At 46.9% G+C, this 27,329-nt stretch overlaps 5 protein-coding genes across 5 annotated transcripts; 4 read left to right on the top strand and 1 right to left on the bottom strand.

Annotated features, from left to right (window-relative positions):
- Positions 1-2,458: 2,458 nt before the first annotated feature.
- On the top strand, positions 2,459-4,095 carry TGAM01_v206466 (hypothetical protein; the record flags this gene model as incomplete). The annotated part of the gene is made up of 5 exons (XM_018801765.1): positions 2,459-2,584; positions 2,643-2,778; positions 2,852-3,368; positions 3,434-3,586; positions 3,642-4,095. The coding sequence occupies 5 exons, from the start codon at positions 2,459-2,461 to the stop codon at positions 4,093-4,095; spliced, it is 1,386 nt and encodes a 461-aa protein (XP_018665080.1).
- A 1,419-nt stretch (positions 4,096-5,514) lies between these two features.
- On the top strand, positions 5,515-6,617 carry TGAM01_v206465 (hypothetical protein; the record flags this gene model as incomplete). The annotated part of the gene is made up of 2 exons (XM_018801766.1): positions 5,515-5,669; positions 5,723-6,617. 2 exons carry the CDS (start codon positions 5,515-5,517, stop codon positions 6,615-6,617), a joined length of 1,050 nt encoding a protein of 349 aa, XP_018665081.1.
- Positions 6,618-12,833: 6,216 nt separating this feature from the next.
- Positions 12,834-14,291, top strand: TGAM01_v206464 (hypothetical protein; the record flags this gene model as incomplete). Its single annotated transcript, XM_024549874.1, has 2 exons — positions 12,834-13,716; positions 13,960-14,291. The coding sequence occupies 2 exons, from the start codon at positions 12,834-12,836 to the stop codon at positions 14,289-14,291; spliced, it is 1,215 nt and encodes a 404-aa protein (XP_024405348.1).
- Positions 14,292-16,165: 1,874 nt separating this feature from the next.
- Positions 16,166-22,768, top strand: TGAM01_v206463 (polyketide synthase; the record flags this gene model as incomplete). The annotated part of the gene is made up of 5 exons (XM_018801768.1): positions 16,166-16,801; positions 16,854-21,684; positions 21,747-22,112; positions 22,174-22,256; positions 22,316-22,768. 5 exons carry the CDS (start codon positions 16,166-16,168, stop codon positions 22,766-22,768), a joined length of 6,369 nt encoding a protein of 2,122 aa, XP_018665083.1.
- Positions 22,769-23,494: 726 nt separating this feature from the next.
- TGAM01_v206462 (gluconate kinase) lies at positions 23,495-26,803 on the bottom strand (the record flags this gene model as incomplete). The annotated part of the gene is made up of 3 exons (XM_024549873.1): positions 23,495-23,794; positions 24,118-26,400; positions 26,465-26,803. 3 exons carry the CDS (start codon positions 26,801-26,803, stop codon positions 23,495-23,497), a joined length of 2,922 nt encoding a protein of 973 aa, XP_024405347.1.
- Positions 26,804-27,329: the final 526 nt, after the last annotated feature.

Raw genomic sequence — 27,329 nt, 5'->3', positions numbered from 1 at the left:
ATCATGGTTCTCGACCACGTTGCGGTAACATGTTTATTTCTTCTTATCAGCTAGTCCACAGAAGGACGTTGGAGAAAACGGTGGCCCGTCAACGAGTGTGGGCAGCCTGCTTCTGAAAGGATTCCAACTCCTGCATTTCTCCGAAGCTAGAGTATGGGGTTTGCATGATACCGAAAAACCACTACCGGGACTGTTTCCTGATATAGGTACAAATATGCGTATAGAGACGGTTCATTATCGCTTGCTCATTCTTATTAAGCCCAAGATCCGGCCCTTATGGAAAATAGCCGCGCGAATGGTGCATAAGAAAGCGAGGCGCGTTACACAACACTCTCTCTATTAACCAATTTAAAGCGATTGTGCCCATGTCAATGTCAATAGACCTAGAGTCGACACTCAACTTTCATTTCCAATACTAAGCGATACTAGCTGACATAGCAAGAGAAAGGTAAAGCAAGCAGATTTAGGAAATTGCGAGATCGTCTGCCGAATGTTGAATGACTAATGGCAAATCATCCCGGCAATAGCCTAAGAGCCTCATTGAGAAGACGCTTAGCGAGAAAATCAGAGAGTGCAAAGAATTGCTAAAGCAGTGATCTTTGGCTAATCATGGCACTTGGCCGAACTTTCCGTGGGAATTCACGCTTCTGATATCCAAACATGTATCATGGTTTCTATATCCATCAACTTTGACAAGCCATCACGAACAATTAGCGTCGATGATTTCCGGCTTCCGAACGAGATTCAGTGGAGAGAAAAAAAAGAAAGAAAAAAGATCACCATGGGCCGTGAGCTCCCATAGCGCCGCCGATCTTTTTCTTGCAGATCCCTTTCTGCACGAAGATCCGGGGCTGCTGACAGCTCTTTTCCGAATTGCGGGAGCGAAGAATTGATCGAACGGGCGGAAGCCGGTGTTTACAATTCCAATAACTTGTACGCCGCGACCCAGTTAGTTAGGCTTTTTCTGCCTCTTCTTCTTTTTTTCGGTGGGCTTGGTGGTGTTGTGTTGACGCTTGAGTCCGGTAGACCGAAAGGGAAGGTCTCGGAAGCTAACGGACTCAGCCTCTAGCCTTGGGAGGAGCTATAACACGAAGGGGGCCCCGTCTTGGGTCGTATCTGAGAACCGGGCCTATAAGAGGGGGGGGTTACAGAAAGACAGAAAACTTGGATAAAGCCGAGCAATTGTCAACTCTGACGCCAGCTAGGCGTTGATACTGTAGAAAGGTTGACACATTCGGTATACTGTGCGACTTACGGTAGATGGTTTGGCTTGTACCTATAACCAGTGCCTCGTCTGCTGTGTACCTGAGGAGAACACTCCAAGAGAACATTCCAGACTTGCAGCCATGCAAAGCCAAGTCCCGGAACATGGCAATAAAGTTGGCCGTTAGGACATTTAATCTCCCCTCCATTATGCGTCCTCGGTGAATCAAGAGAGTAAACTTTTGAAACCAACCACACGTGCTCAATCTGACAGGTCCGTCTTATCTTTCATGCATCTTCAGTTTGATCGCAAGCACCTGCAGCCTGCCATCTGATTTCCAGGGCCGTCAGGAGTCCCTCCTGCTGTAGATTGCGCAACTCCACCAAGCGTTTCACGGGGAATCTTCAGCGTCGTACCGCGAGTCTAGTGTCCTGTCTAGCATTCAATGCAGCTTAGGGCTCGGGACCTGGAGCCTGCTTGCTTCGGGCGGCCGCTAAAATATTGAGGCTTGCAGAAGTCGGTTTTGGATGACATCCCTAGCCATGCTCTCAATTTTTTTCTCTCTCCCCCGCTTATCAGGGGGGGCCTTGTATGCGACGGGGACTTTGTTCAGCTAACTCTTTTTTTTTTTTTGTCTTGCCTCTCTTCTTTACGATGAATCCCGTCCCTCTCTCCCCTTGTACGCCCTTGCAAGAGTGCCCTCCTCACCTCGCTTAGATATCCCATATTACCCCAAATAACTCTGCATTCATCGCTAATGCAGCTTCAACCAGACTATTGGGCTTCTCTAGTGCGCGTAATGCACGTGGAAATGGCATGTTTCCCTTGTAAATGCTCGCTTTTTCCTGCAGGACTTTAATCATTTAACGTGGGAGGTGCTAGTGCCGAGTGGTTCGCAGAGGCTAGAGTCAAAGGCTGAATTAGGCCCGTCCCTTAAGTCATTAATGCTGCGTATTAATTATACTAGGCTCTTTTTTTCTTCTTCCCATATGCTAATTGGAATGCGAATGCCGACAGTAACAGCCTGCTATACTAGTATATGTAGTTCCCCGTTTCTGTGACATAAAGGGGGGTGAGATGGCGCCGTAGTTTTAGAAACATTAACGTGTAGCTGAAGCAAGGGCTGCGCGGGTTAGCAAGCAATACGAGTAAGTAGGTGCATGTATATGTCTACTGCGCTCGCCCTCTTCCCCTCTTAGTTGATTGAAGGATTCTTTTTGATCTCGAAATCGATTCTGGGGATCAGGAAGGACAATGAGGTTGCTATCTTACCTGTTGTTGGCGCTCCTCGGAGCCTTTTCCGCGGTATTGGCAGCGGACAGCTCGGCAGCTGAGAACTCGACCGCCGCCAATCCCCTTGCCGCTTTGCCGCTTTGTGCAGTATGCCGCTTCTTTTTCTTCTTTTCTTTTTGTCCGAGTTTTGGCTAACAAGAAGAAGCAAAAATGTCTTGCGTCGGCTGTTGCGAATTCCACCTGCAACCCAGATGACGTGAAGTGCACCTGTGAAAGCGAGACGATTCAAGCAACATCGGCAATTTGCATCGCAGGTACTTGTACCGTTCGGGAATCTCTAAGTATGTCACTTGCTGGACCTCATTCTCCATCTCATCCCGAAGACGATCGCCCTCTTTAACACTTCACTGTTAGCCACCAAGAATGCGACAAGCACACTCTGTGGTGTCCCCATCCGTAACAAGACGCCCATCTTCGCCAATGTCACCATCATTCTCGGCGTCATCGCCGGTGTTGTTGTCGTCCTGCGTATCGGCTCCAAGATTGGCCTGGGACTGGGTCTCGCTCCCGACGACTATGCCATTCTCGTGACGCTCGCGTGCGGTATTCCTTCTTCGGTGATGAACGTTCGAGGTACCGGCGGAAATGGAGAGGGCAAGGATATCTGGACACTGCCGTTCGACATGATTACCCGGTTCGGAGTGTACTTTTACACCCTCGAGATTTTATATTTCGCCCAGGTTATGCTTTTGAAGATGACGCTTTTGCTTTTCTATCTTCAAATCTTCCCAGGGCCGGCCAGGAAACTACTGTGGTCAACTGTTGTCGTAAACGCTATATTTGGCGTTTCGTTTATGCTTCTTGCGACCTTCCAGTGCACGCCAATCAGCTTTTTCTGGACAAATTGGGATGGCGAGCACAAGGGCAAATGGTAAGTCAAGCTGCCTGTCAATACTTCTTCTACACCGTTGGATCTCCCAGCTAACAGAGAAACAGTCTTAACAGTAATGCCATCGGATGGGCAAACGCAGCCATCAGTATCGCCTTGGATGTTTGGATGATTGCAATCCCCATGTGGCAAGTCCGCAACCTCAACCTTCACTGGAAGAAAAAGGTTGGCGTGGCAATCATGCTCCTTGTTGGTACCTTGTAAGTATATGCCCAACAGTAACAGCTGACAACGTCTTGACTAACATGAACCCAGTGTTACAGTTGTTAGTATTGTCCGACTCCAGTTCCTTGTGAATCTTGGTAGTTCCGCGAATCCCACATTCGACCAAGTCGACGTATCGATCTGGTCCACCGTTGAGATTGATGTCGGTATCATCTGTACCTGTTTGCCGTCCATTCGATTGTTCTTGATCCGTGTATTCCCCATCCTGGGTGGCTCTTCGCACAAAAGGAGTGGCTACCAAAACTACCCGGACAGCTATGGCAAATCCGATCACGCAAACAGTCGGGCAAAGACACTGGTTTCAGCCGCCAAGTCTCAAAGTCGCCCAGAGCATAATGGAATCGAGCTTGAGACAAGGTATGAGGTTCGGTATAGCACTGAGGATGAGGCGAGGTTGGTAAGGATGCAGGAAGAGCATAACATAAAATCGGCGCACGAAGTTGGCGCACGAAGTGTAAATAGCGCAAGCGAGGTATCGCTGTAAATTATTTAATGTTTGCTGGATCTCAGATTTAGAACAGCTTTTTTTTACCCTTATGACATATTAAACTTTCTATATTTCTCCAGGGCGCCGTTTCCTGAATCATCTGTGATTGAAGCTATTCGTAGTCCCAATATGTAGAACTGCGCTGCAAAGACCGAAGAATTCCGAGAGACCTTCGATGTCCTGTGCCACACCCATCCTCAGACGGTGTTAATGTTATTGAAGGATCTCAAACTTTGAGAGTCTATGCATTTGTGACTGTTAGTCTATATTTGATGAAACAGGTGGCAACTTTTAGACTCAAATTCATTTGAATGACTGACAGATAATTTTAGAATGCTCTGAAACAGCTCCTGAAGCATGTGCGATGATATGCGAAGATCGGTTTTTTTTTTTTTTTTTTAGTTTCCTCAGAGGCATTGCTAATTAAGCACCTCGTTGGCTTGTACTGGATGTGGCAATATAGAGAGCAGTCTCCGGGGAGTTGCTTTTATGAGCGCCTTTACGAGACTTGGAGAACGATGCGGGATTTTCTCCCCTCAAATTTTACGCTGAAGCAATGCATGCTCCGTATTTTACCAAACTTCAACAACACCATTACTGAAGAGTATAGAGAATACAATGTCAAACCCATTTTTGACTACAGACATCTCCCGCTGGCCTTCTCAACACCAATTCTCCGAGTATATGAGCAGCATCGGTCTGTACATATGCTCTCAAACGCGTGTATACGGACTTCGTTTGTCGTGCTACGCAATCCCCGGGGACAGCGGATGTTGTGTACATGTCAGAGCCATGAAGATGCCAACCGGGCATTGCATTCCACTATTAGACGGCGTTTATCAGTCATGCTTGCTCTCTGATCGATTTTGTTTGACACAGCTGAGGGACTTCAAAGTAGCCGGCCATTGATCGAGGCACGCCAAGTTACGACCACAAACCCACAACTTGTGCAGATATATTTTAGTATGATCACCTAAAGCAACGGAGTTGATGGTAGCACTGACGATCACCAACTAGTGAGGTGGACTCCCAATTGTAGGCCCGTTATATCCGAGTGACAGGTTCACACATGTACCTGGTACGTAGGCCATGGAGCCACTACCTACCTATAGCTGAATTGTGGATGAAGAGGTATCAATTGATGATTGACGCATGGTAGGTACGGCGAGCTAGTATCACCGACTGAACAACTCGCCCATCTATTGCTTTAAGCTGGAGGTTTCTCCTTCATGGATTGACTTCTGAGGTGGCTCACCCACCTTTACACACACTCATGTTTTTTGCGAATCGGATTCTACGGCTCTTGCAGCGGGTGCCTTGCATTTCACCCACCCCACCTTTATCTAAAGTTGATGTACCCCGCAAACCAATTCCAATTGATGACATCAAATTCCAGCTTCACAAAAAGAACACAGGATGAGTAACAGAATCGCCAAACGCCAACGCACGAATCATTCATCCGTATCTAGTCTCCAAAGACTTGTTGCGTCTGAGAATGCTCATCTGAAATGGCAAGATTCGCCTGAGGGCCTCAGCCCCGACTGGGTCTTTTCCAACAACTCCAACGTGCAGTGAGAAATTCCCAAGGATCGTTTTCGGCTTCACATGATTGACCCTCAAACAGTGTATGCAACGATCGAAAATGGTTCACCGAGTTGACAACCTTTCCAAGCACCACATTGGGTCCTTTATCTTCTCAAGGAGTTCCTGCATCCGGTGTCGGAGTTGTCAACTTACCTGTCAAGCGAAGCCCCAACTTCAGGGGACCAGACGCCCATCACTTTCTTCGCCTCACAGACGTGCTTTACATGCCTTCATCCGTGTGCAACATTGTCGGCTCACCAATCTTTGAAATCGCGCCTCAAACTAGCTTCGGCGCGACGGAGAACAGTCATGGCAGTATGAATGATGCAAGTGGCAAGCCGGTTGCCTATTTCTCTCTCGATAATGAGCGGTTTTGCCTGAGACTCAGCGGACCTCCCGTTGGCCCAAGACTTGGACCGTCCAAGTTTCAGCCTGATAAGTCGTACTGGCTGAGAGTTACCTGGCCGGCTAGCGAGAGAGCACGGTGGAAAGCTCACGGCCAACAAATCAAAGCAGACACCGATAAGCGTCAATGGGCTGGGGAGCAGCCTTATACTACGGAGGAGAAGCAGTGGCTGAAAAAGTACTATGAAGGGGAATTTAAGTTCCTCATGGCACATGAATTGAGCATCTACAATGAAGAGGACCGAGCGGAAGGCCGAGCTATCATGCGAGGGCTTGCAAGGGATGACGAGAGTAACGATAGTTATGAGATGAAAGAGGATGAAGAAGACGACGACGACGATGAGGATGAGGATGACTCGGATATGGAGGGTCATCTCGCTGATTACCACTTCAGTCAAGAGGAACTGGACTGGATTGAGAAGCACTATCGAAATTCTGCGACCTTTATGTTCTCGCATGGTCTCAAGTTTTATGATGAAGAAGACTGCGTAATTGCTAAAAGGCTACTGCAAGGTTTCATGCGCGAATAAAAGGTGGTTGTCGTGCTTTACAAAAGACTTGAAACTCTTTTTGTCAGGTTATCAGATTAACATCAGATCGTGAGGTGATATTCAACGAATACACGAAAACAAGATGGGGGGTTGACATCGGACAGTGTCAATTATTTGTTTAACTATTTCTAACTACTTCTTGCTGTTATCCCCCTTTTGCTCTTTGTCCGCCGGTAAGTATTTCCTTTTTACCCATGTTCATATACATGTACTTCTTACGCATATGTAGATGAAGCACTATGAACGTCTCTACTGCTTTGCTGGCACTACATTTCATGCAAGTTAGCATATCAAAGTCACATTCGTTGAGCGGTGGATTCGTTGGATAGACTTTTAAAGCTTTAGTTACGAGAAATGTGCTGCTATAGGCTAACCATGCATAGGAATATGACCATAGTAGGATCTGCCACGTAGTATCTATTAAGCATCTCATTCGCCATTTCGTATCTATTGGGCCGCGTAATTAATAACTAAATAGGTCAACATTCAATGCCAAGCAGCTGCGAGCGCATCGGCATAATCCGAAGCATCCATCGGTAGAAATCCCCACGTGCACCTTTTGTGCCACGGCAGCGATTTCCGACAACATCTTGGCACAACACCAGAAGACTACTACTAGTATACGACGAATCGAGATCTTCAAGGGAACGCATCTAGCCGGTCAGCACTAGCCACCACCGGGGAAGGACCTCGAGGCACGCCACTAACCACGCACATGGCATCAGCATCCGTCTGTTACGATACCGATTGAGCACCTCTCCTATAGGATTTGCATGTGACATCAAGGTGGTATTTACCCAGGCAACTATCTTATGTACTTGCAGTATGCAGTGGCTCCCCCACGCACATGGCCCCTGGCGATCCTCGATGGCGTGGTAGCTGCACGACAAAACAACAAAATAGGATAAGAAAAGTGTGTTTTGGATCATCACACTCCCGTGTCAAAGGTGCCCTTGTCGCTACATATGCATATGTATGCATCCTCGACCACTTTCGGGTGATGTTGATTACCTGACTAGTATACCTAGTGGGTGGAATAATTATTTCCACAACTCTTGTCGGGCCGCGAAGTAGATTTAGGTAGGTATATGTACTTGAGCATCCAATATACATTGCATCCAATATACATTACCTAGGAACTGGTTACTTCGATCACACGCATCTTGTAAGCGTATGGAAGCTTGTTGCTGCGCTAGGATGACTGTAAGGAGAGAACAAGATAGACATATGTCATATACAGTAGTAAAATTCTTCCGTAGGTATGATGATATTAAAGTAAGAAGCGGCGCTTTAAACTCCGTTGGCCGATAGACTACCAGGGGCATCGAATATCTCGCGCGACTTGGAGATATGGCACTTAGCTCACACGTAATATCGGACTATATCGTACGCTTTGATTCCAACTACACCATGCATAGCTAGGGTGTAAAATCGATATACGCGAAAGTCAATGAGCTAGTTCCATAGCAGTAGCAATACCTATACATTTTCATTCCGATAGCTGTGCAGGGAAGTCTGTCTTTGACCTCTGCACCCACTCCGTGAGCAGGCTGAAAAGGTGATCCCATGCAGCAGCTCTCGGCCAATCATTCGCCATCCTGATTCGCGCTGCTCGTCGCCATAGTTTTGGTGTAGCCAGATGTGCCACGTGCTATTTGAGGGCCTCCTTGACCACCCGATATCCGGGCACTCCATTCTGTCACTTTTCCAGATCTTGGGACGGTTATATATGGGCACTTAAAGGGCTTGACAGCAATTAGTGGAACAATTCCGGCTGGAGCAGAGTGATCAGCGCTTGGAGTAGAGCTTAAGCTAGAATGAGATAGGAATGAATGAATATAAGCACTATGAAAAAAAGAGCGAGAGGGAAAAAAACAAGGCCAAAAGAAATCAATTGCTCTCCCTCAATGTTTCTGGCCACCGTGGGAATCTCGTACGGCTTCGTCTTACAAGCTAGGATCACGGACAGATACTCGGGAATTAAAGTGGTCCATCGAACGTTGGCTTATATTGGCGTATCGGTAAGGATTGCATTGGCTTCCATTACGAAAATGACAGCACGGCAGCGCGGCTGACTTGTGCATTGCGGCAATCGCCTTACGCGTTTACTCATCATTATGTATTTGCCCACGTCAGCACTCAAGTGTCGGCGAGATTTCTCGATCAAGAAGCGAGTAGATACATGAAACCGACATGGCCCCACTTGTAATCAATTCAATAAAATTAGGTTCATGAATGACATAATAGTATTTCACAGAAAGGTTAGAATTCAGTGACTATCAACTACCTATAGTGGCATGAAGATATACGTGATACAATATACCTAGTAATGAGATGAATGAACACAATTTGATACGTAATAGTCATTTATGAAAAATGAACCGCTCGTTGAGAATTGGCTTACCATAGAAACCGAAGGTGCAAACGCCATTCAAAATCCTGTGTGCAAGACTGTCGCATCGACCCAGCAATTTTTCCTTTAATCGTCCTTTACAAATGCTCAGCAAGATGTTTATAATCAAGCCTTAGTTACGCTACGTCTACTTTTATGTTAACCACTGGGAAGAAGACTAGCTATTTCGTGCCCAGAGCGTAAAATAAACACTAGAGTATCTCAAAGACGGAATTCATGACGGCATTGATACTGGGTAATAAGACTTTTCCTATTAATCGATATATGCCTTTCTTTTAATTTTAAAATTAGATTACATGTACTGGAGGTTTCCGTAAGATACTATACAAAATCTCACAGTTTTGTACGCTAATGTTTTCTATATGTAAATCTAGTTCAAGACCACAGTAGGAACGTCATTATATGAAATCAACAAGTCAGCATACACAAGGCAATATCTTGTCATTCTTGCTGTCTTACAATCATCTTGGACCACAAGCAAATACAGAGCGGTGGGAAAATATGACCATCTAGACCTCTTTTGCCACTCTCAGGGGTAATAGAGACATGTTCTCTAAGCTAGGGGAAAGGTCGGCGGTAAGCCATCTTAGATTTTACTATTCAGGAAGGTAAAGAAAAGAAACAACAAGGAAGTTTGACTCGCCTTTGTTCTCTGTATCCCTGACTGTGATCAGTAAAAGAGGCCTCGTTGGACTTTGGAAGAAATATGTCTCCTTACGGGTAAAATGCTAAAACAGTTCAAGCTACCAACGCGTTGCTAAAGGACTGAAGGAAAAGGAAGAACATAACTTAATCATCGGCGATTCATCGCTACCACGATGTTCAAGTTGGAGAATTAGCTTTTTGATCGTTGCTCGCTATCAGAAAAACGTCCACAACGTTCATTCTAAGTAAAGCTAAGAACAAGCTGAGCTGACTTGATGCAAGATGAAACCCAAAATAGATATAAGTTACGTGATCATGTAATATATCCGTTATCAGAGGCATAATACGCAGAATGAAAAGGGTTTAGTAGCGCCCAGATGAGATTTCCAATATATTACCATGTATTACTGCGGCCTTGTCAAAGCCAAGTAGAATTCAGGTAGGCGGAATTTGACTGATGATTCATATCAGTTACTACTTGCAAAACAAATCAGCAAAATAGTATGCAATTGAACCTCTTTTTTTCTCACATATTTCCTAAATCCTGTAGACGAGATATCTAAGCATATAAGCCTAATGGTATACTGTACAGCCTACACTGGAACTAAAATCTCTGGATAGATGTGGGCTTTGAGATTTCCGCTCGGCCAAGCAATTCGCCCGAGTTCTCTGTAATTGAGCCGATCAGCTGATTAGATTGCCTGTCGTGGGTAATCCTGGGTAACTTGAAAGACATCCCTCTGAAATTCGACCATCTTTCCGCATTTTTCGCCAATGGTGCCATTCGATCTACTTAGCCGGTATCCGACGATCCAAACGACAGCCGCTGCGTCACGCATTGTGCTGCAAAAGTCCTCAAGAGCCACTTCTTTATACGACATCTGTTTTATCAGATTGTGTTGGCCAAGCGTTTATTATCCCATTTTGGTGTAGTTGCCACACACGGTGACATACATCTGACAGCGGCCTGGTTGATCCCAGCCGATGCTACACTACCCGGAACGTCTGAAGGAAACCCGGGATCGAACATTCAAGCGGTCGTATATGCGGATATCATGATGGGAATCTCATGCGCATCTCATTTGCAGCTGATATTAGTGAAGAAGCCACTGGATGCCCAACACGACTGGCGATTTAGCGTTGAAAGTATAGTGTAGAGGGGCCTTACTCAGCGGCAGGCTGGAATCCACATTGCGTTCCTCATGTTCGGCATGTTAGGTATGTGTTTGTGCTGTCAATTGCATGGTTCTGAATAATGATCTGACAGTTGACAAAAGAACATGTACGCTATGACCAGGTATCACTGCTGAAGATGGGCATGGATTTCTAGGTCACTGGGTGGATAAAGCCTGGCTGTAAGCAACGCATCATCCTTGCTCGTAATATCTGTGACCCTTGTTTGCAACGCATAATCATCCTTGTGCGCGGAATCAGAGGTCCAGCAGCCTGGCATCTCATAAATGCTCTTGGATCTGTTTTCATATCCTTGCGTCTGTTGTCACTAATTCACGGCTCGATTCAGGCAACAGGTAGTGCTTGTAACCAAGTTTATGTAACCCCTGCTGTATGTATCATGGGCTCCGACATGCCTGTCGCTAGCGCCAGAGATCTGCTGTTGTACAAGTTACCTAGGTGGCTGAGATTAAAGGTTCAAGTGTTTGGTGGGCTTGAGTTGATTCACTACCTACCTATATGACAGGCCTGATGTTTTACTGGATCCTCACAATGTGCACCCGCGTGTTGAGGTGGTATTAGCTGCATGCCAAAACAGATCGAGTTAAGCCAATTGCCTCTTCGTTAATAGCTGATCGTGGCTTGTGTCAGGTCCCCTTCATCCGCTTCTTCTAGTGAGGAGCCAGCGATTTTAGCCTATAAGAATTGGGGAGGAAATAGATTGATATGAAAACCTCATGGCGTCTTAGGTACTTTACAGCCCGTGTTAGGAACCCCTTGTCAATGCGACCTAATGCAAACTTGAGCGTTTTGGCAAAATGAAGTACCAGCGACGTCTTAGTACAGGTAGGTGCCGAACTTCGCTACAAAGGCGAATGTAGCTTGCTCATCCCCATTGCCCAACAATGCACAGTGGGATACAGCTACATGTCAGTATTTAATCCCCGTTAATGTTGGAGTTATATAAAAGTGCGGAATTTATAGTTGCTATTTTAACCTGGCTGTGTTTAACCTGGCTGTGGTAAGAAGGCACAAACATGCTGGTCTGATAAAACAGGGCACTACCAGTAGTGCTTTAGTTGCTCACCATACAGTAATACAGCAACAACACTACCATGACTTAATTGCTAGCTACATGTAGGTAGGGCTAGTAGTTGAACTAGTGGTGTATATTGTATATATCAAAACCATTAGCACAAATTTCATGAACCTGAATCATTTCAGATATACAAAACGCAAACAGCACAATTCATTACTTGCTTTCTTTTCCCGCAAAAAGTTAACTTGTATAATACGTGGGTGAATTTTTTTTGCCTAAAGCGGTTGATCGTATACAGTGGAGCAAGGGCGACCTGCTTCGAGCTTTTCGATTCACTTGAGCCATAGAGGCTTCAATGCAGCGCCATTTACATGTCATCTGCTTAAGCTATACTTGGCTAAGTCAATGGTAAACGGCCCTTATCTGGCTACCTATGTATGTAGCTTAGCTACATACAAGTTTTTCCTACCTGACAAGGGTCAACAGGGATATTTAGTTACATCCCACTGTAGTGGTTGGAGATGTAGGTTGGTCGATCCAACGAAGCTAAAAAAGGGGATGAATGCTTTAAGGCTAGTAAGTTTTATAGTACCTACCACCTACCCAGTTGTCTAGAGTGCATATATCGACAATTGAAAGTGCCAGGTTCACCGACATGCCTGTCAGCCACATGCCAGCTAGTCGAGTGCTAAAGGATCCCATGGGACCATCCTGGAACATCTGCTAGGATCTCAGCCATTTTCTGCAGCCTTTATTTTCTTACCATAAATACGAAGTATAGCTCAACTAACAACAAATAGCATTGGTTGCTAATACGCACGAAAGGAAGAGGCATCTACTGTTTGTTGTTATTTTTTGTTTGTTTCCCTATAATACAATTGGCGTCGACTGGATTGTGTTATCATCTTTCTTCTCTACATCAACCATGTTACTATTTGGCGGTCCTCAGCAACTCCGTCTGTCTTGTGACAGGTGCCATAAGAGAAAGCAGCGCTGCACTCGCACCGCACCCAGCGACGAAAATCCCTGTCGTCGCTGCAAAGAAGCAGGTGAAAAGTGTGTCTTTAGTCCTCCTCTCCGGCTGGGCCGGCCCAGCAAACGGCAGAAGCAAGAAGGCAAGCTCGAAGAAACCAGTTACAGAGGTCAAGAAGGCAGCTTCTTGGCAGTTTCGAATCAAGACCTTTCAGGAACAACTGCAACAGAAACAACAGCATCATCTACAACTACACAAGACGAGAACATCTCGGGGCTAGAGACTTCTTCGCCATTTTCCATTGACGGTATGGGAGAGATGGAAACCTCTTCTGCAGACCAGCACGAGCTCGCTTGTACCGCCTCCTTATTGAATCACAATATTGTGGCAAAGTCTTTCGAAGTCTGGCCACTGCCTCTAGATAATTACACCGACCCGACAATATCAGTCACAACGCCCGGCTTGTTCCGCGGACAATCTACAATCTACAACGACGAAACTTGGTCTGATCTATTCGACGACAAAGCACACTCGGAGCCTCCAACTTCTTCTCACATAGACCCGTTAGATCCATCTCTGATGATGTTGCCTGGAGCCTCGGCCAGCGACTCTGCGATAGGATCAATAGACCACTGCCCTTCCGACATTGCAGAATCGCCAATTATGGACCCGATATCAATGCTTTCTCAAATACAATTAAAGCTCCATGGGATTCAAACTCGAAGACCGCCCCACGCAGCAGAGCTTCAGATCGTTGTGAACCAAACTGTACAAATTGCTCAGAAGTTCATGGAGGTCTTGAATCAGATCTTACCACCACGCACAGCCGATTCTAGTCCAGCATCTGTTCAGCACCGGCAGCACATGCCTCACTCTGTGAGGGATACATCCATCTCATCCAACGAGGAGTCTCCATTTCACCTAGAATGGAATAGACGGCAGCAGCAGCAACAGCAGCAGCCACAACAACCACAACAATATACGTCAGCAGGCACTGTGGACACGGTGGAAATCCGATTGGCACTTATTTGCTACATACAGATCCTCCGTAGCTACAAAAACCTTGTGCATATGCTAGACAACTCCATGTCCACGGCCGACGCACAACAATACGACCTCACAGATTTTGTGCCTGTCCAGATCGGTAGCTTGCATACAGTGGTCAGCCCACGGCTACAAATTGCGCTGTTAGTGCAGTTGATCTCGCAGCACACGGAGGAAATTAGGCACAAGACTCGCCAATTGGCAACGAGAGTCGAAACTCGGTCCAACATGGACCCGAGCCTTAATAACATCATTGGCAAGGATATCCGGGGCGAGGAAGAAGACTTGCGGGACAGACTGGACTCAATATCAGAGAGGCTGAAGATGCATTCACAGTTTCAGGACCACCGGAGCCTCGACCGATAGCAGGAAAAAATTAATATACTAATGTATTGCATCTATCCACTTAGAGAACTTTGTTATGGCCTTTGTGCTGTGTAAATGGTGTACAAGTATACATGTAAATAATAGACTAAATTAACCCGAATAACAGTACATAACTATGAGAACAAGCCAGCGATAATAGGAGAATTTGAACTATCTCGGTTTCAGCGCGCCGACGTTTATATCGAGTGACTCAAAACGGCAAGGCAGGATTCGCACTAGCCACGTTATACTTCACCATTCGGGAGAGATGTTCCCGGATACTGGGCCTAGGCGTTGAGCTAACCCGCGCTGTGGCTGAATCTCCAGAGATACATAGAATATCGTCAATGTGTTCATACGCGAATCAGGCAATCGAGTACGTCTCGCGGTAAGAACCTCCAGACTTGTGACTAGGCCAGGCCCTGCTTGTCAGCGCTAATGGGGAAAAGGATTCGGCATGCAGCAGTAGGATCACGACTTCATTCGCAGGCCCTGCCAGTGTTGCCTGGAAGCTTTGCCCCTTCACAGATGCCCAATTGGAACGGCGCTGATGGCGCAGCCACTGGTTCCCCTTGCAAGTCAGGCAATACGTACAAGTATGTTCGCCATGCCACGGGACGCTCCGGATACTACTCCGTAGCGCATCCTATCGATCTACGTAACGTCCATGCATGCAGATCTCTAATCAGATTACGGAGTGTCCCTCTGAAGGCCCGATGTCAAGTTTTTCCGACCTCATGGCCAGCAGGCCAGTGGAAGAGGGAGAAAATCCGGGGTGCATTGTTCACATGATACGATGTACAGTATCAAAGAGCAAATCGTTGCGCAATCCACCTCTCACCCTTGTCTCATCATATATTTGCATCATGAAATCGGCGATGTAAGCGATGAGTCCGCTAGACATTGAGTTCCAGGTTGTCAAAAAGCACGCCTCAGCCGATGAACTACAAATAAGATATTTTACCCAAACAAGAAACTGGTTGGTCCCACCTGTCTCTTAGTTGCACCAAGAGTGGAACCGTATCGCCAGCGGCCTTTTGAGCATTCTATGACATTTCTACAGTAACGTAGTAGTATACAATGGCATGGGTTTTACAATTGCTGATACTCATTAGTGTTGGAAAGAGTTAGAGAGGCTTTCAAAGCAGCGGAAAGTCAACGGCCCCGGCGTAGTGTCAACAGCTTGCACTTGTACTAATATGCGGCAATCCTACGCTAGGACTTCGCAGAAGAGAAAAAGCCCTTTTTCCCGTATTACCCTCTTCCCTGTCTATTCATTTTCTTTAATAGATATACGCCCATATTTTAATATGCGGGTAAAAGGAATATTATATCACTACACGATGGAAGGAATCTTTAGGATTTATGCTTCCCCCCATGGCAAGGTGCACTGCCAAGCTAGTATTATGCAGGTCCCCGGGTCCTTGTTGGATTTTAGGTCGTTTTAGTGTAATATCGATAACTTATTACGGTTCATGGCGTGGAAAAAAAAAACTGCCGATGAACAGACGCCGACAAAGCTGTCGCTGAGATATCCCGATTCTGTCAAATCTGACATACATCCGCCACGCTTGCCCGTATCCGTATTAAGCATACCCTAAGTATGAGCAGCAATACGCTCTGATGTCTGGTAAGACGTTGCGATTGATTAATTCACGCGAGTAGGTAATAGTCTATCTGTCACGTTTCTTGGTACGTTGTTAGCTCGGTGAAGCGATATCTTCATCGGTAGATAGGAGCTGAATGAAAGCAATTTCGGGATGCTTTGTCAGTCTGTGCGTTGTAGATAACGTCCTATTTATGATGCAATGCTTTGAACGAAGCCCATACTTGTATGATATTCTTGCAAATGATTCAACTGGGATCATTACACGATGCCCATGAATAGGTTGTACGACTTGGATATGGACGCAACCAATATATCGGGAGTTGTTTTCTCTCCCCAAAGTCACGCAATCCCAAAGTCGTATCTTGACCAAAGCCGCTCAACTCTCAAAGGCTCGGACATCTATGTGCCCCTTTGCAAAGCCGTCTCAAGTCTTCCAGAAACATGGCAGGAACTTGCTAGCCAGCATCCTGAAATTGCTTCTCTGGAGCATGGCCTTACTTATGCAAGATATTTTCCCACATGGCTCGAAACGGGAGAGACGTCGGGTTTGGAAGGTAACATGTCAGGGATTGTCACATTACCACTGTTGACAATCATTCATACTGTTCAATATGTTCAATACCTACAGCAAACCGGCATTGCACATGCCGATTTCCTACCCAGCCTCCGAGCAGGAGGCGCTCAGGGATTCTGCGCCGGGCTCATGGCGGCTATGATTGTTGCAGTGTCAAAAGACGAAACTGAACTCATAGCAAATGCTGCCAAAGCTATCCGAATCTCCTTTGTTATAGGGGCATTCGGCGAAATTGGTTGTGATCCAGCTTTGCTGGATTCCACTACTATGGTAGTACGGTTAAAATCTGGTTCCGAAGTAGAAGACATCACACGCAAGTTTCCAGAGGTAAGAATTACTCCTTTGAACCTGATTTATATGTACTAAAGGTGTGAAATAGTCCTACGTTTCTGCGATATCCGACTTTAAGACGATAAGTCTCATTGCTCCTTCATCAGAGATTGCCACAATCCGGGCGTATGTCGAAAAGCTGGGACTATCATCCAAAATGATTCACATGCGAAGCAATATACACAATCCGAAGAATAGAGCTCTTGCAGAGGAGCTATTGGGCTTCTGCCTCGGCAATGCAGACTTTCAGCTACCAAATAGTGATGATCTGCAAGTTCCCGTACGATCGAACAGAACAGGCCAAGTCCTCTCAAACTGTTCTCTCACAGCCGAAATTATAACTACCATTCTAACATCGTGTTGCGACTGGGATACTGTCATCAACAATCTGGCACACGATCTCCAACAGACGGGAAATCAGTCTCATCGTATAGCTATGATTGGCCTCGGAGACTGCATACCGCTTCCGCCGTTTCAGAAGCACGGCCTTGATATAACCAAGTTGGATATCATGTGCATCACTGAAGGCTTGAAAAAGCCTTTGAGGGATTATGGTGTATCATCGCTTGATCTTTTCCCTCCAAATTCAATCGCCGTGGTAGGCGCTGCTTGTCGCTTACCAGGAGCTAATACACTGGAAGAACTCTGGGAGCTCATTTCTCGAGGAGAATCCCGGCTTGAAAGTCTACGTGAGGATCGAGTAAAGCTAACGGAATCCTTCCGGGCATCACAAGATAAAGATTGGACTACAGGACGAAAATGGTTTGGCAACTTTGTCGATGGAATTGATGAGTTCGACCACAGCTTCTTTGGTATCAGTCCCAAAGAGGCAGCATACATGGACCCTCAACAACGCCTTCTCTTAAGCTGTGCCTATGAAGCAATAGATGCTAGCGGATATCTACATAACCATCGACGAGAAAATGGCGACCCAGTTGGTTGTTTCATTGGTGCGAGTTATACTGAGTATTGTGAGAATGTCACTGCATATGCTCCCTCAGCGTTCGCCGCCACCGGAACCATTCGCGCCTTTCTTTCTGGTAAGATTAGTTATCACTTTGGCTGGACTGGGCCTTCTGAGGTCATCGACACTGCATGCTCAGCCTCATTGGTGGCTATTCATCATGCCTGCCGAGCTATCCAGGCTGGTGACTGCCCAATGGCCCTTGCTGGTGGAGTCAACATCATCACCGGCATCCAAAACTACATTGATCTAGGACGAGCCGGATTTCTCAGCAAGTCTGGTCAATGCAAGCCGTTCGATGAGTCTGCAGATGGTTATTGTCGGGCAGACGGTGTAGGGCTGGTTGTTCTGAAACCACTCAGCCAGGCCGTTGCTGACAGGAATCATATCCTTGGCGTTATCCCTGCCTCGGCTACGAACCAAGGCGGACTATCTCATGGAATTACAGTACCGCATGGCGTTGCTCAGAAAGCACTCTATCGTCAAATAGTCAAAGCTGCGGGTATCGAACCCGAGCAAGTTACGTATGTAGAGTCTCATGGTACTGGGACTCAAGTGGGGGACCCCATTGAAGTCGCGAGCATTCGCGAAGTGTTTGGCGGACCATCTCGGCCATCTCCTGTGCACATTGGATCTCTCAAAGCCAATGTCGGCCATAGCGAAACTGCTGCTGGAGTTGCCAGCCTTCTCAAAGTTCTCGCCATGTTTGCTCATCGAAGCATTCCCCCACAGGCTGGGTTCAAAACATTGAACCCGAAGATCCCTGCTCTTGAGCCTGACAATCTAGGGATTGCAACAACGCTGATTCCATGGAAAGCGAAATCACGTATTGCTTGTGTAAACAGTTACGGTGCTTCAGGAAGCAATGCTGCTCTCATCTGCTCAGAATGGAATGCGGGGAGCGAGAAGCTAAAGATTAGTTCATCGTCGTCCTACCCAGTCTTCCTCAGTGCGAATACGCAAGAAGCTTTGAGAGCCAACGCCAGTCGATTGGCTTCATACATTCAAAATTCTGAACAAGGATTGAACATTGGCAGCGTTGCCTTTACTCTTAGCGAGCGCCGGAAACACCATCGAGTTCGGTGGTCTACCACTGCGCACAGTCTATCCGACCTAATGCATCAACTGAAATCAGATCTTGTAAATAGCGTTGAAATACCCAAAACAAGAAGACCGGTTGTTTTGGCCTTTTCGGGTCAATCGAAGACAAAGATCGGCCTTGATCCAAGTCTATGCGACATGTATCCAAGGTTCCGGGCTCATTTGGAGAGCTGCAATTATATCCTGCGGAATTTGGGCTACTCAGATATCATGTATTCTCTCTGCCAGTCTGAGGCCGTCACAGACGTGGTTGCGCTCCATGCAGGCACATTTGCTGTTCAATATGCTTGTGCGAGATGCTGGCTAGACGGCGGGTTACAGGTGGACGCAGTAATTGGCCATAGTCTCGGCGAACTCACAGCATTGGCCGTATCTGGCGTTCTCTCTTTGGAAGATGCTCTGCGTTTGGTCGCAAAACGAGCGTCTTTAATCAAGGAGAAATGGGGCCCCGACACAGGAGCAATGTTGGCTATTTATGCCGATTTGGAGATTGTACAGCGCATCATAGCGGACTCAGAGACGGAGTTTATAGACGACGGCGTCGAAATCGCATGTTACAATAGCCCCACCGCCCATATTGTCGCTGGGAAGAAATCGTCAATCGCTAGAGTTGAGAGAATAATTAACGACAGCCCTCAGTTCAACGGCATTCGGTATCAGGCTCTTGATGTTAGCCATGGCTTTCACTCTAGATTAACCGAGCCTTTGCTGCCAGATTTAATCGAGTTTGCAAAGACATTAACGTTTAACGAGCCTCGCATTCCTTTGGAGACTTCCACAAAGATGCCTGTTAGCGAGATAGCGCCTAGTTACATCGCTGAACACTCAAGACATGGCGTCTATTTCAGCCACGCCGTTCAACGGCTGGAAAGCCGGCTTGGGCCTTGCGTTTGGCTAGAGGCGGGATGGCATACCCCGGTTATCTCAATGACTAAAAAAGCACTTCAAAAGACCGAGTCTCATAGCTTCCAGTCGCTGAGCGGCTCGTCTTCTGCAGTCACCAACGTGGCAGCTAGCCTTTGGAAACAAGGGATTTCTGTGACTTGGTGGGGATTCTTCTCTCCTGAAGAATCGAAACTCCGCCATGTTTGGCTTCCACCGTGCACATTCGACAACTCTCGCCATTGGTTAGATCATGTAGATCGCGCAACCGAAATTCAGCGATCTCAGGCCCCAGTCCAGGGCACAAGTGGAGGAGTTACTCCTCAATCTACCCAACTAGTGAGCTTCGTCGGTAGGGTGGGCAGAGATGACGAATTCCGGCTGTATACTCAGACTGAAAAGTACAGAAACATGGTTACAGGCCATGCTCTACGCCAAAGGCCCCTGTGCCCCGCATCGATGTACATGGAATCCGCAGTGATGTGCGCCCAAGAGAGAGGGGCTGATTTTGAAGGACAGACGTTCCATTTCCGTAAGATTGGCTTTCACAGTGGTCTAGGCTGCGATGACCGCCGGGAAGTGAGAGTCATTTTGGGAGAGGACACAGGTGCCGATTCATGGCGATTTTCAGTTAACAGCACCGATAAGGAAGATCCAAAGTCTCTGAAGACAAAACACGCGGATGGACATTTCGAGGTATCAGTAAAGGCGCCAGATTACCGGATTTATGAGGCCTTGATACTGGAGCGCATGGAAAGCTTGCTCAAGGATCGCAATGCAGAGCATTTGATGAAGAGAACTGCGTATGCCTTATTTTCAAGAGTCATTGAGTATTCCGATCTGCTGAAGGGTATTTCGTCCATCACCCTGGCTCCCGGCCAGGCTGTGGCCGAAATAGAGGTCCCGGCAGAGACATTCGACAGCCGCGAAAGCACCGTTGATCGTTTTATGGATGCCATATCGCTGGATACGTTTATCCAGGTCCTAGGCTTACTGATCAACACCAGCGGGAAGAGTGCTGGCGATGAAGTCTTTGTTGCAACCAGTATAGCTAACATGACAATTCTGCCATGCGACTTTAAGAGCCATCGAAGGTGGGCTGTATACGCAATGTTTAGTATGGATGGAGATAAGCGAGCAGTCGGAGACGTTTTCGTCTTTTCTGGTGATAGAAAGCTCGTCGTCTTTGGGTCACAAATCTCCTTCATAAAAGTCCAATCCAGCGTACTGGAAGCACTTCTCGATGGCACCAGCCCGAGAGTGAACATGACCAAGGCCCGCAGTTCTGAGAGTAGAGTTGAACACATTCGATCTCCGGCCATTGCGAGAGAAGAACCTAGCACAACACAGACACTCGACCAGCGCACAATATTGGGCAATTCTTCTTCAAAGGAGTCACAGAGATCTGACCACAAGTTCGACGACGTCAAAGCTCTGATTGCCAGCTACGTCGGAATATCGGCATCCGATATTCACGAAGATGAAAGCTTCAGTAGTTTGGGTTTAGACTCACTTTCTGCTGTCGAGCTTGTAGACGAGCTACGGGTCAAGTTTGGCATTGATATATCTGCGGGTGATATCTTAACTGCTCAAGTGTCCGAGCTTCGAAATAGTCTTTTATCTAATGAGAGAAAATCGAGCGCGACAACAAATTCACACAGCACTATGGTGGGTGAGCTGCCAAAATCCACACATGGAGACAAGCTGTTAACAAATGGCCTCGCTGCTGAACATGAGGATAGGCATGAAAGTGTCAACGGATATGCCAACGGCAACGCTACCGAGTATACAGATTGCCATCTAACCGAAGCGCCAAAGCCTCGACATATCAGGCACCGGATTGAAACAGTGACTTATAAAGAGGTGGATGGTATCGAAATTGCAGCAGACATCTTCATACCGCTAGAGCCACCATTAGAGACCATGCCTATAGGTACATTCAACCACAAATCTGTCTATCATTATCGATGGGTTGCTAACTTTGCCACGTAATAGCATTGATGATTCATGGTGGCGGTCATCTAACACTCTCAAGAAAGGCTATAAGACCCGCGCAAACATCGTATCTACTTGCACATGGGATTTTGCCAATTAGTCTGGATTATCGACTATGTCCCCAGGTAAATATCATCGACGGGTCGATGACAGATGTTCGAGATGCCTATATCTGGGCAAGAAAGGATCTTCCCTTGCTCATGCAGGCTAGGGGTATCAAAGTTGATGCTTCAAAGATTGTGATTGTTGGTTGGTCCACTGGAGGACATTTGGCAATGACTACTGCTTGGACAACGCCAGCAGCTGGGTTGCCTCCTCCGTTAGGAATCCTTGCATTCTATTGTCCAACACATTATGACCCTTCAGGTATTTACCATAATCCCACCAACCTATCTGTTTCGCTTTTCTCTTACTAACATGACCCTAGATGACTCATTGAGAATGGGCAAAGAGTATCAGCCCCGTACCATGTCTATGAAGGAGATTCAAAACTCGCTGGGAGCTCAGGTGGTATGTAGTAATGATTAGTGGATATATTCATACACACGTCAATGCTTACACGTTCGCAGGTCACGAGCCACGCATTTAACAGCACTGATACGACGAACATGGGCTGGGTCAAACCTGGAGATCCCCGCTCTGAGCTTGTTCTGGCCCTCGTTAAAGAGAAAAACGGGGTAGCCCTGCTGTTAGATGGTATCCCCGCTGATGGAAATACACTGGGAGTCCCAGAGCCAGAGCGTGTTGCAGCTATCAGCCCTCTGGCTCATGTTCAAAAAGGCAACTATCATACACCGACCTTTGTCATCATTGGAGATGAGGATGAAATTGTTCCATTTCATACTTCAGTAAACTTTTTCAATGCGCTTAGAGAGCAAGGAATAAAGAATGGATTCATTCCGGTACCAGGTCAGCGCCACATTTACGACCTGCCGCTGAGTCCCGGAATGGCGAAATGGGATGATTGGGTGGCCCCAGGTTACAAGTTCTTGTTTGAGATACTGGGAATTGAAAGCAAATGAAGGGCTATTTGCAGAATTGGATATTTACGTTGTAATAATATTTTTCATTCTTCTTCAATATGATTGTCATTCGACTCACCATGACAGCAAGGTAGATGAAACTAAGTCGGTAGAGCAAAATGGAAATCCTCCCTGGGGCATTGCCATTTACGAACCATTGGCTGAGTATGGTCTGAACCAATTTTTTCAATACCGCTACAACCTTGTAGACGCAATAAGAAGGTCAGTAAATATGGTGTGATCATTATACCATTACTGATACATCTGGTCGACTGCTAGCAACTAATTAATCTTTATCATATATGACAACACGTGCTAGCATAGCAACATCGCTCTAGGCTCAGGGGGAATGATACAGTGGCACGCGCGCGGCTACAGTCTTGTACAACTGACGTGTATACGAGGAAGACGGGTCATTTTTCTCTGATCTGTCTATGTAGCTTATGTAAGTATTGTCTGCCACCGTTGCTTCTAACGAAATGTAAGCTAAGCGTTATGCGTGCTTCAGGTTGTGTCCCTGTCATATCCTATTCTGCTATATTCGCCGATCGATGACTTCCGTTTCGCTGTCGGCGACTTACTATAGCAGGGAAAGGGTTCCTTGTAAGTTGTGGAGTTGTTGTAACCTGACCGGGGGCCAATACATTAAGAAACTCACTGCCCCCACCATGGACGGGACAGCCTCCGCGGAATTGAAAAAAACGGACCCAACCGGCAGCTTAATCTCTAATCCAGGTAGCCTGCTTTCTTCCAGTACCGCACATATCCAGAGATGACATCCCTGTCTAAGGCTGTGAGTTGGCGAAGAGTTGCTGAGCCCTGGCGGCTAACGTCTGTTGCCATAACAACCGTACCCGAAGAGGCAGTTATGAAATAGAGCTTGAAGAACTCGTAAAGCTTTTTGACGGGATAGACATCGGCGTCTTTATCGTCGGTAGCCGCCACTTGCTCCAGCCAGTCATCATATGGAAGTGACTTTGTTATCCCAAGCTCGGCTCGGACAATTTCCAAGATCTCGCCCCATGTCTGTCTCACAGGGTTCTCCACGTGGTTGACCAGGCCGGGGGCTGCGGAGTTCAGGAGGAGCTCAGTTGTCACGGCAGCTGCATCATCAACCGGGATCCAAGAGACAGTCTGCGACACAAAGTTAGTGCTTACTTAAGAGTACTTATACGAGCAGGTACGAGAGAAAGGAAGAGAGAGAGAGAGAGAGAGAGACGTACCCCTTGTATCGTCGGTAATATACCCAGGCTTTGAGAAGTTCGAATAAGCATCGGGATCTGCTCGATGACATTCCAGGCACTAGTCTTGCGCGGCCCCGTCAACTGGCCGCATCGAGCAATAGATACCTCTAACGCATCGCTGTAGAGTAGCGATGCTTCTTCCAGCATCTTTTCACAGACTAGCTTTGCATCGGCGTATCCAACGCCACAAGCGGCGCTTTCCACGTTCAGGGGAGTTTCAGGGATGCTGTATCCTGGATCATCCAGGCCCAGTTTTGCAAGGACAGAAATCGACGATATGAATAAAAATCGGACCTTTTGCGGCGCCTCAACAGACAGCTGCAAGAGATTCTTCAAGTAGGCAAACTGATAGTCGAACGATGGCAGTCGCATGTGGAAGTTCATCGGCCACGCCGCGTGCAACACATGAGTGACCGTTTTCGAGACCATGGCGTAAACCATAGGTGGAAGCCCTAAGTTGTCTGCGGTCGGGTCGATTTCCAAGGCTGTAATCTTTGCCCACTCTGCATCGGTTAATTCTACACCCTTGGAAACAAGAAAAGCCTTGTCAATCTTAGATCCTCCAGGAACTGGGCTGATTACGCTGCCGGGGCGTTTCCTCAGTAGACAGACAACCTTGGCAACTTGAGGCGACTTTGCTAGCTCTGCCAACGCATAGGATCCTAGGCTGCCTGAACTGCCTGTCAATAGCACAACTGCTCCCTCAACAAGCTTGGCGGTGCCATCAGGATTGGCTGCCTCTGGAGTTCTGAGAGATTTGACGGAGTAACGTTGGGTAAAGCTTTCCACCTCTTTGGCAAAGGTAGCTCCACTCGTGCTCGACGAAGCATTCTGTCGAAGTGCATCTGCCATGAGCCTCACAGAGTAGTTGACATAGACGAAATCCCTTCTAATAACATCGGGCGACGTTTCTGTAGCCGCGGATAGAAGAATTCGTCGCAGTGTTGTAGCCTGCAGAGAATCTAGACCCAGAGTAAAGATATTGTCGTCGATCGTCCAAGCATCCGGCAACACCCGTAGCTTGAGCCTTTTCTGAATCAGCTCTTTCAGTTCTTGCTCTAGATTTGCGTAATTGAGCGGTGGTACATCAATAGCGCCATTGTCCAAGTCTTTGTAAACTTGGGTAATGTCTGCCTCGAGCAGCTTGAAAACCTCTTTGCGCGCAATGGATCCTTTGTCTGTTCTAGGAACCACGACGCTGGATGATAATACAATGATGGCGATAGGGGAGTAAATTCTAGCGGTGGCATCCATCCGCTCGCCCGCCTGGACAATAATGGGCCATATCTTGTTCTTAAACTCCTCTGTCTGATCATCAGCAATGGGATCTGTAGGCTCTACAATCACGCCGATCTCGAATTGGTTCTCTCCAAAGGCAATGGCCGACTTGACCAGTCCGGATTCCGTCAATGCAGTCTCCAGGAGTAGAGGGTTGACCTTTTCACCGTTCGCAAGAACCACCACGTCGTCGTCGCGGCCAACTGCAGCAAAGTCAGTTTCGGGGAATGCTTCGTTCCGAACCAGTTGATCGGCAATCTCGAATGGCTTCTCAGCGCCAAAGGGGAACACTGTCAGCCTGAACCGTCGTTCGCCTTCGTGGGGATCCAACTCTGAAACCTTGAATAGCATGTCTTTTCGTAATCTGAAATACTTCCAGTCGTATCCATCCTTAGGCGCAAATGTCTTCGTGAGGGGACCTGTCTCTGTCGTTCCATACAAATTTAGGAGTCGAATTCCTGCAGCTGCAGCAGAGGCTCCAAACGCGGCACTAAGAGCACTGCCTCCCGTTCCGACAAAATTCAATTTAGCCAGAGTCTTCAAACCCACCTCATTCGGGAGTGTAGCCATGTCCTCAAGAAGAAAAGGTACTGTCATCATGCCTGTTGCGCCAGAAGTGTTGACTAGGTCTACAATCGATTGAGCATCGGGAATACGATCAGATGCTGGGAAGCACACAGTCTTCCCAATCGACATGGAAAGCCCAGGAGCAAGTAGACCGAATCCATGGAAAAGAGGAAGGGTAGAGATGACAATTCCCTGCGCCTCTTCTTCTGTGTCGAAATCACCATGACTAACGGAGAACACTAGCTGTCGGTGAGTGAGAGCAATTGGCTTTGGAAGACCAGTGGTACCAGACGAATGCAACAGCAGAATGTTGGCATCAACATTGTCTGGATAAGCAGAGTCTCTCTTGATCCTCTTGTCTTCAGCCACGTCATAAAAGGAGCTGTATGGCTGACCGACATGAATATCGATGAGTTTGACACTCCCAAAGGCTCCCTTGGTGGCCTGTGCAATTCTCTGTGAGATGATAAGGGAAGACGCTTCGGTGCTTTTTAGGAGATGGAAGATAGCCTCAGGACTGAGGCGTGCGGAAAGGACGAGCGGCTAGAACAATTAGATCTTTGAGACATAACGATCAAGAAAGGGATGGGAAAAGGGGACGACAAACGGGAATACCCATGGACACAAGAGCAAACTGATGCACTATCAGGCCAAAGTCACTTTCCATGAGCAAAGCGACCGGCGGTCTGTCAACCAGACCATTCTTAGTTGCAACGGTCGGCAATTTGACGTTGTCTGCAATCCATTGAGCGCACTGGTCAACTGCAACCTTGAATTGTGCATTAGTGACGTTGATGAACGGTTCATTTGACCGAGCCTGAATGCAAAATAGGTGGTCGGGATTATGGACGGCATTAAAGTCAATCAACTCTGGCAAAGAGTGGACATAATCTTCTTTTCTCTCTGAAGAGAAGAAGTCAACTTTGGCTTTAACAAATGCACGCATTGCGTTCAGATTATAATTTTATGCTTTGGCTTAATAAATGAGTGTTTGTGATACAGGTATGCAATAATGGTTACTTCTTGGATTATATATGTTTTCATGGGACAACTGCCAGAAACATGATTCTAGTCACGTCAAAGCTCACATCTTTTTGAACTCCGTGCAAAATTAAAACCTATCAGCACTTACATGTTACTCTAGTTCAAACTAAAACAAAGTCCTCGTTTAACGACTCTAGTTATTATGCGTCTTCAGACATATGGCCAAGAAGTATAATCCGCCGCCTATAAAATGCTATCTACAAATCGGTAAATCTCACCGACGCATATATAAAATTAGTCTACTGAACAGCCGATGGTTCACTCCCTGGCTATTTGGGCTAAAGACCTTGAAGAGAAGCGATGTCACATTAATCGTTATGATCCAGTGTATGATTGCTACAATATACTTCATAGTGTATGGAAATTGTAGGACGGCGTCGAATTCCACTTCGACTACGTCAGTTAACGGCTGCGATGCCCTGGTTTTC

The sequence above is a fragment of the Trichoderma gamsii genome (assembly GCF_001481775.2).
Source record: "Trichoderma gamsii strain T6085 chromosome Unknown Scaffold_22.2, whole genome shotgun sequence".
In the NCBI taxonomy this organism is placed as follows: Eukaryota; Fungi; Ascomycota; class Sordariomycetes; order Hypocreales; family Hypocreaceae; genus Trichoderma; species Trichoderma gamsii.
The sequence above is the reverse complement of the archived record's forward strand: the minus strand, read 5'-3'. Positions and strand labels throughout refer to the sequence as shown.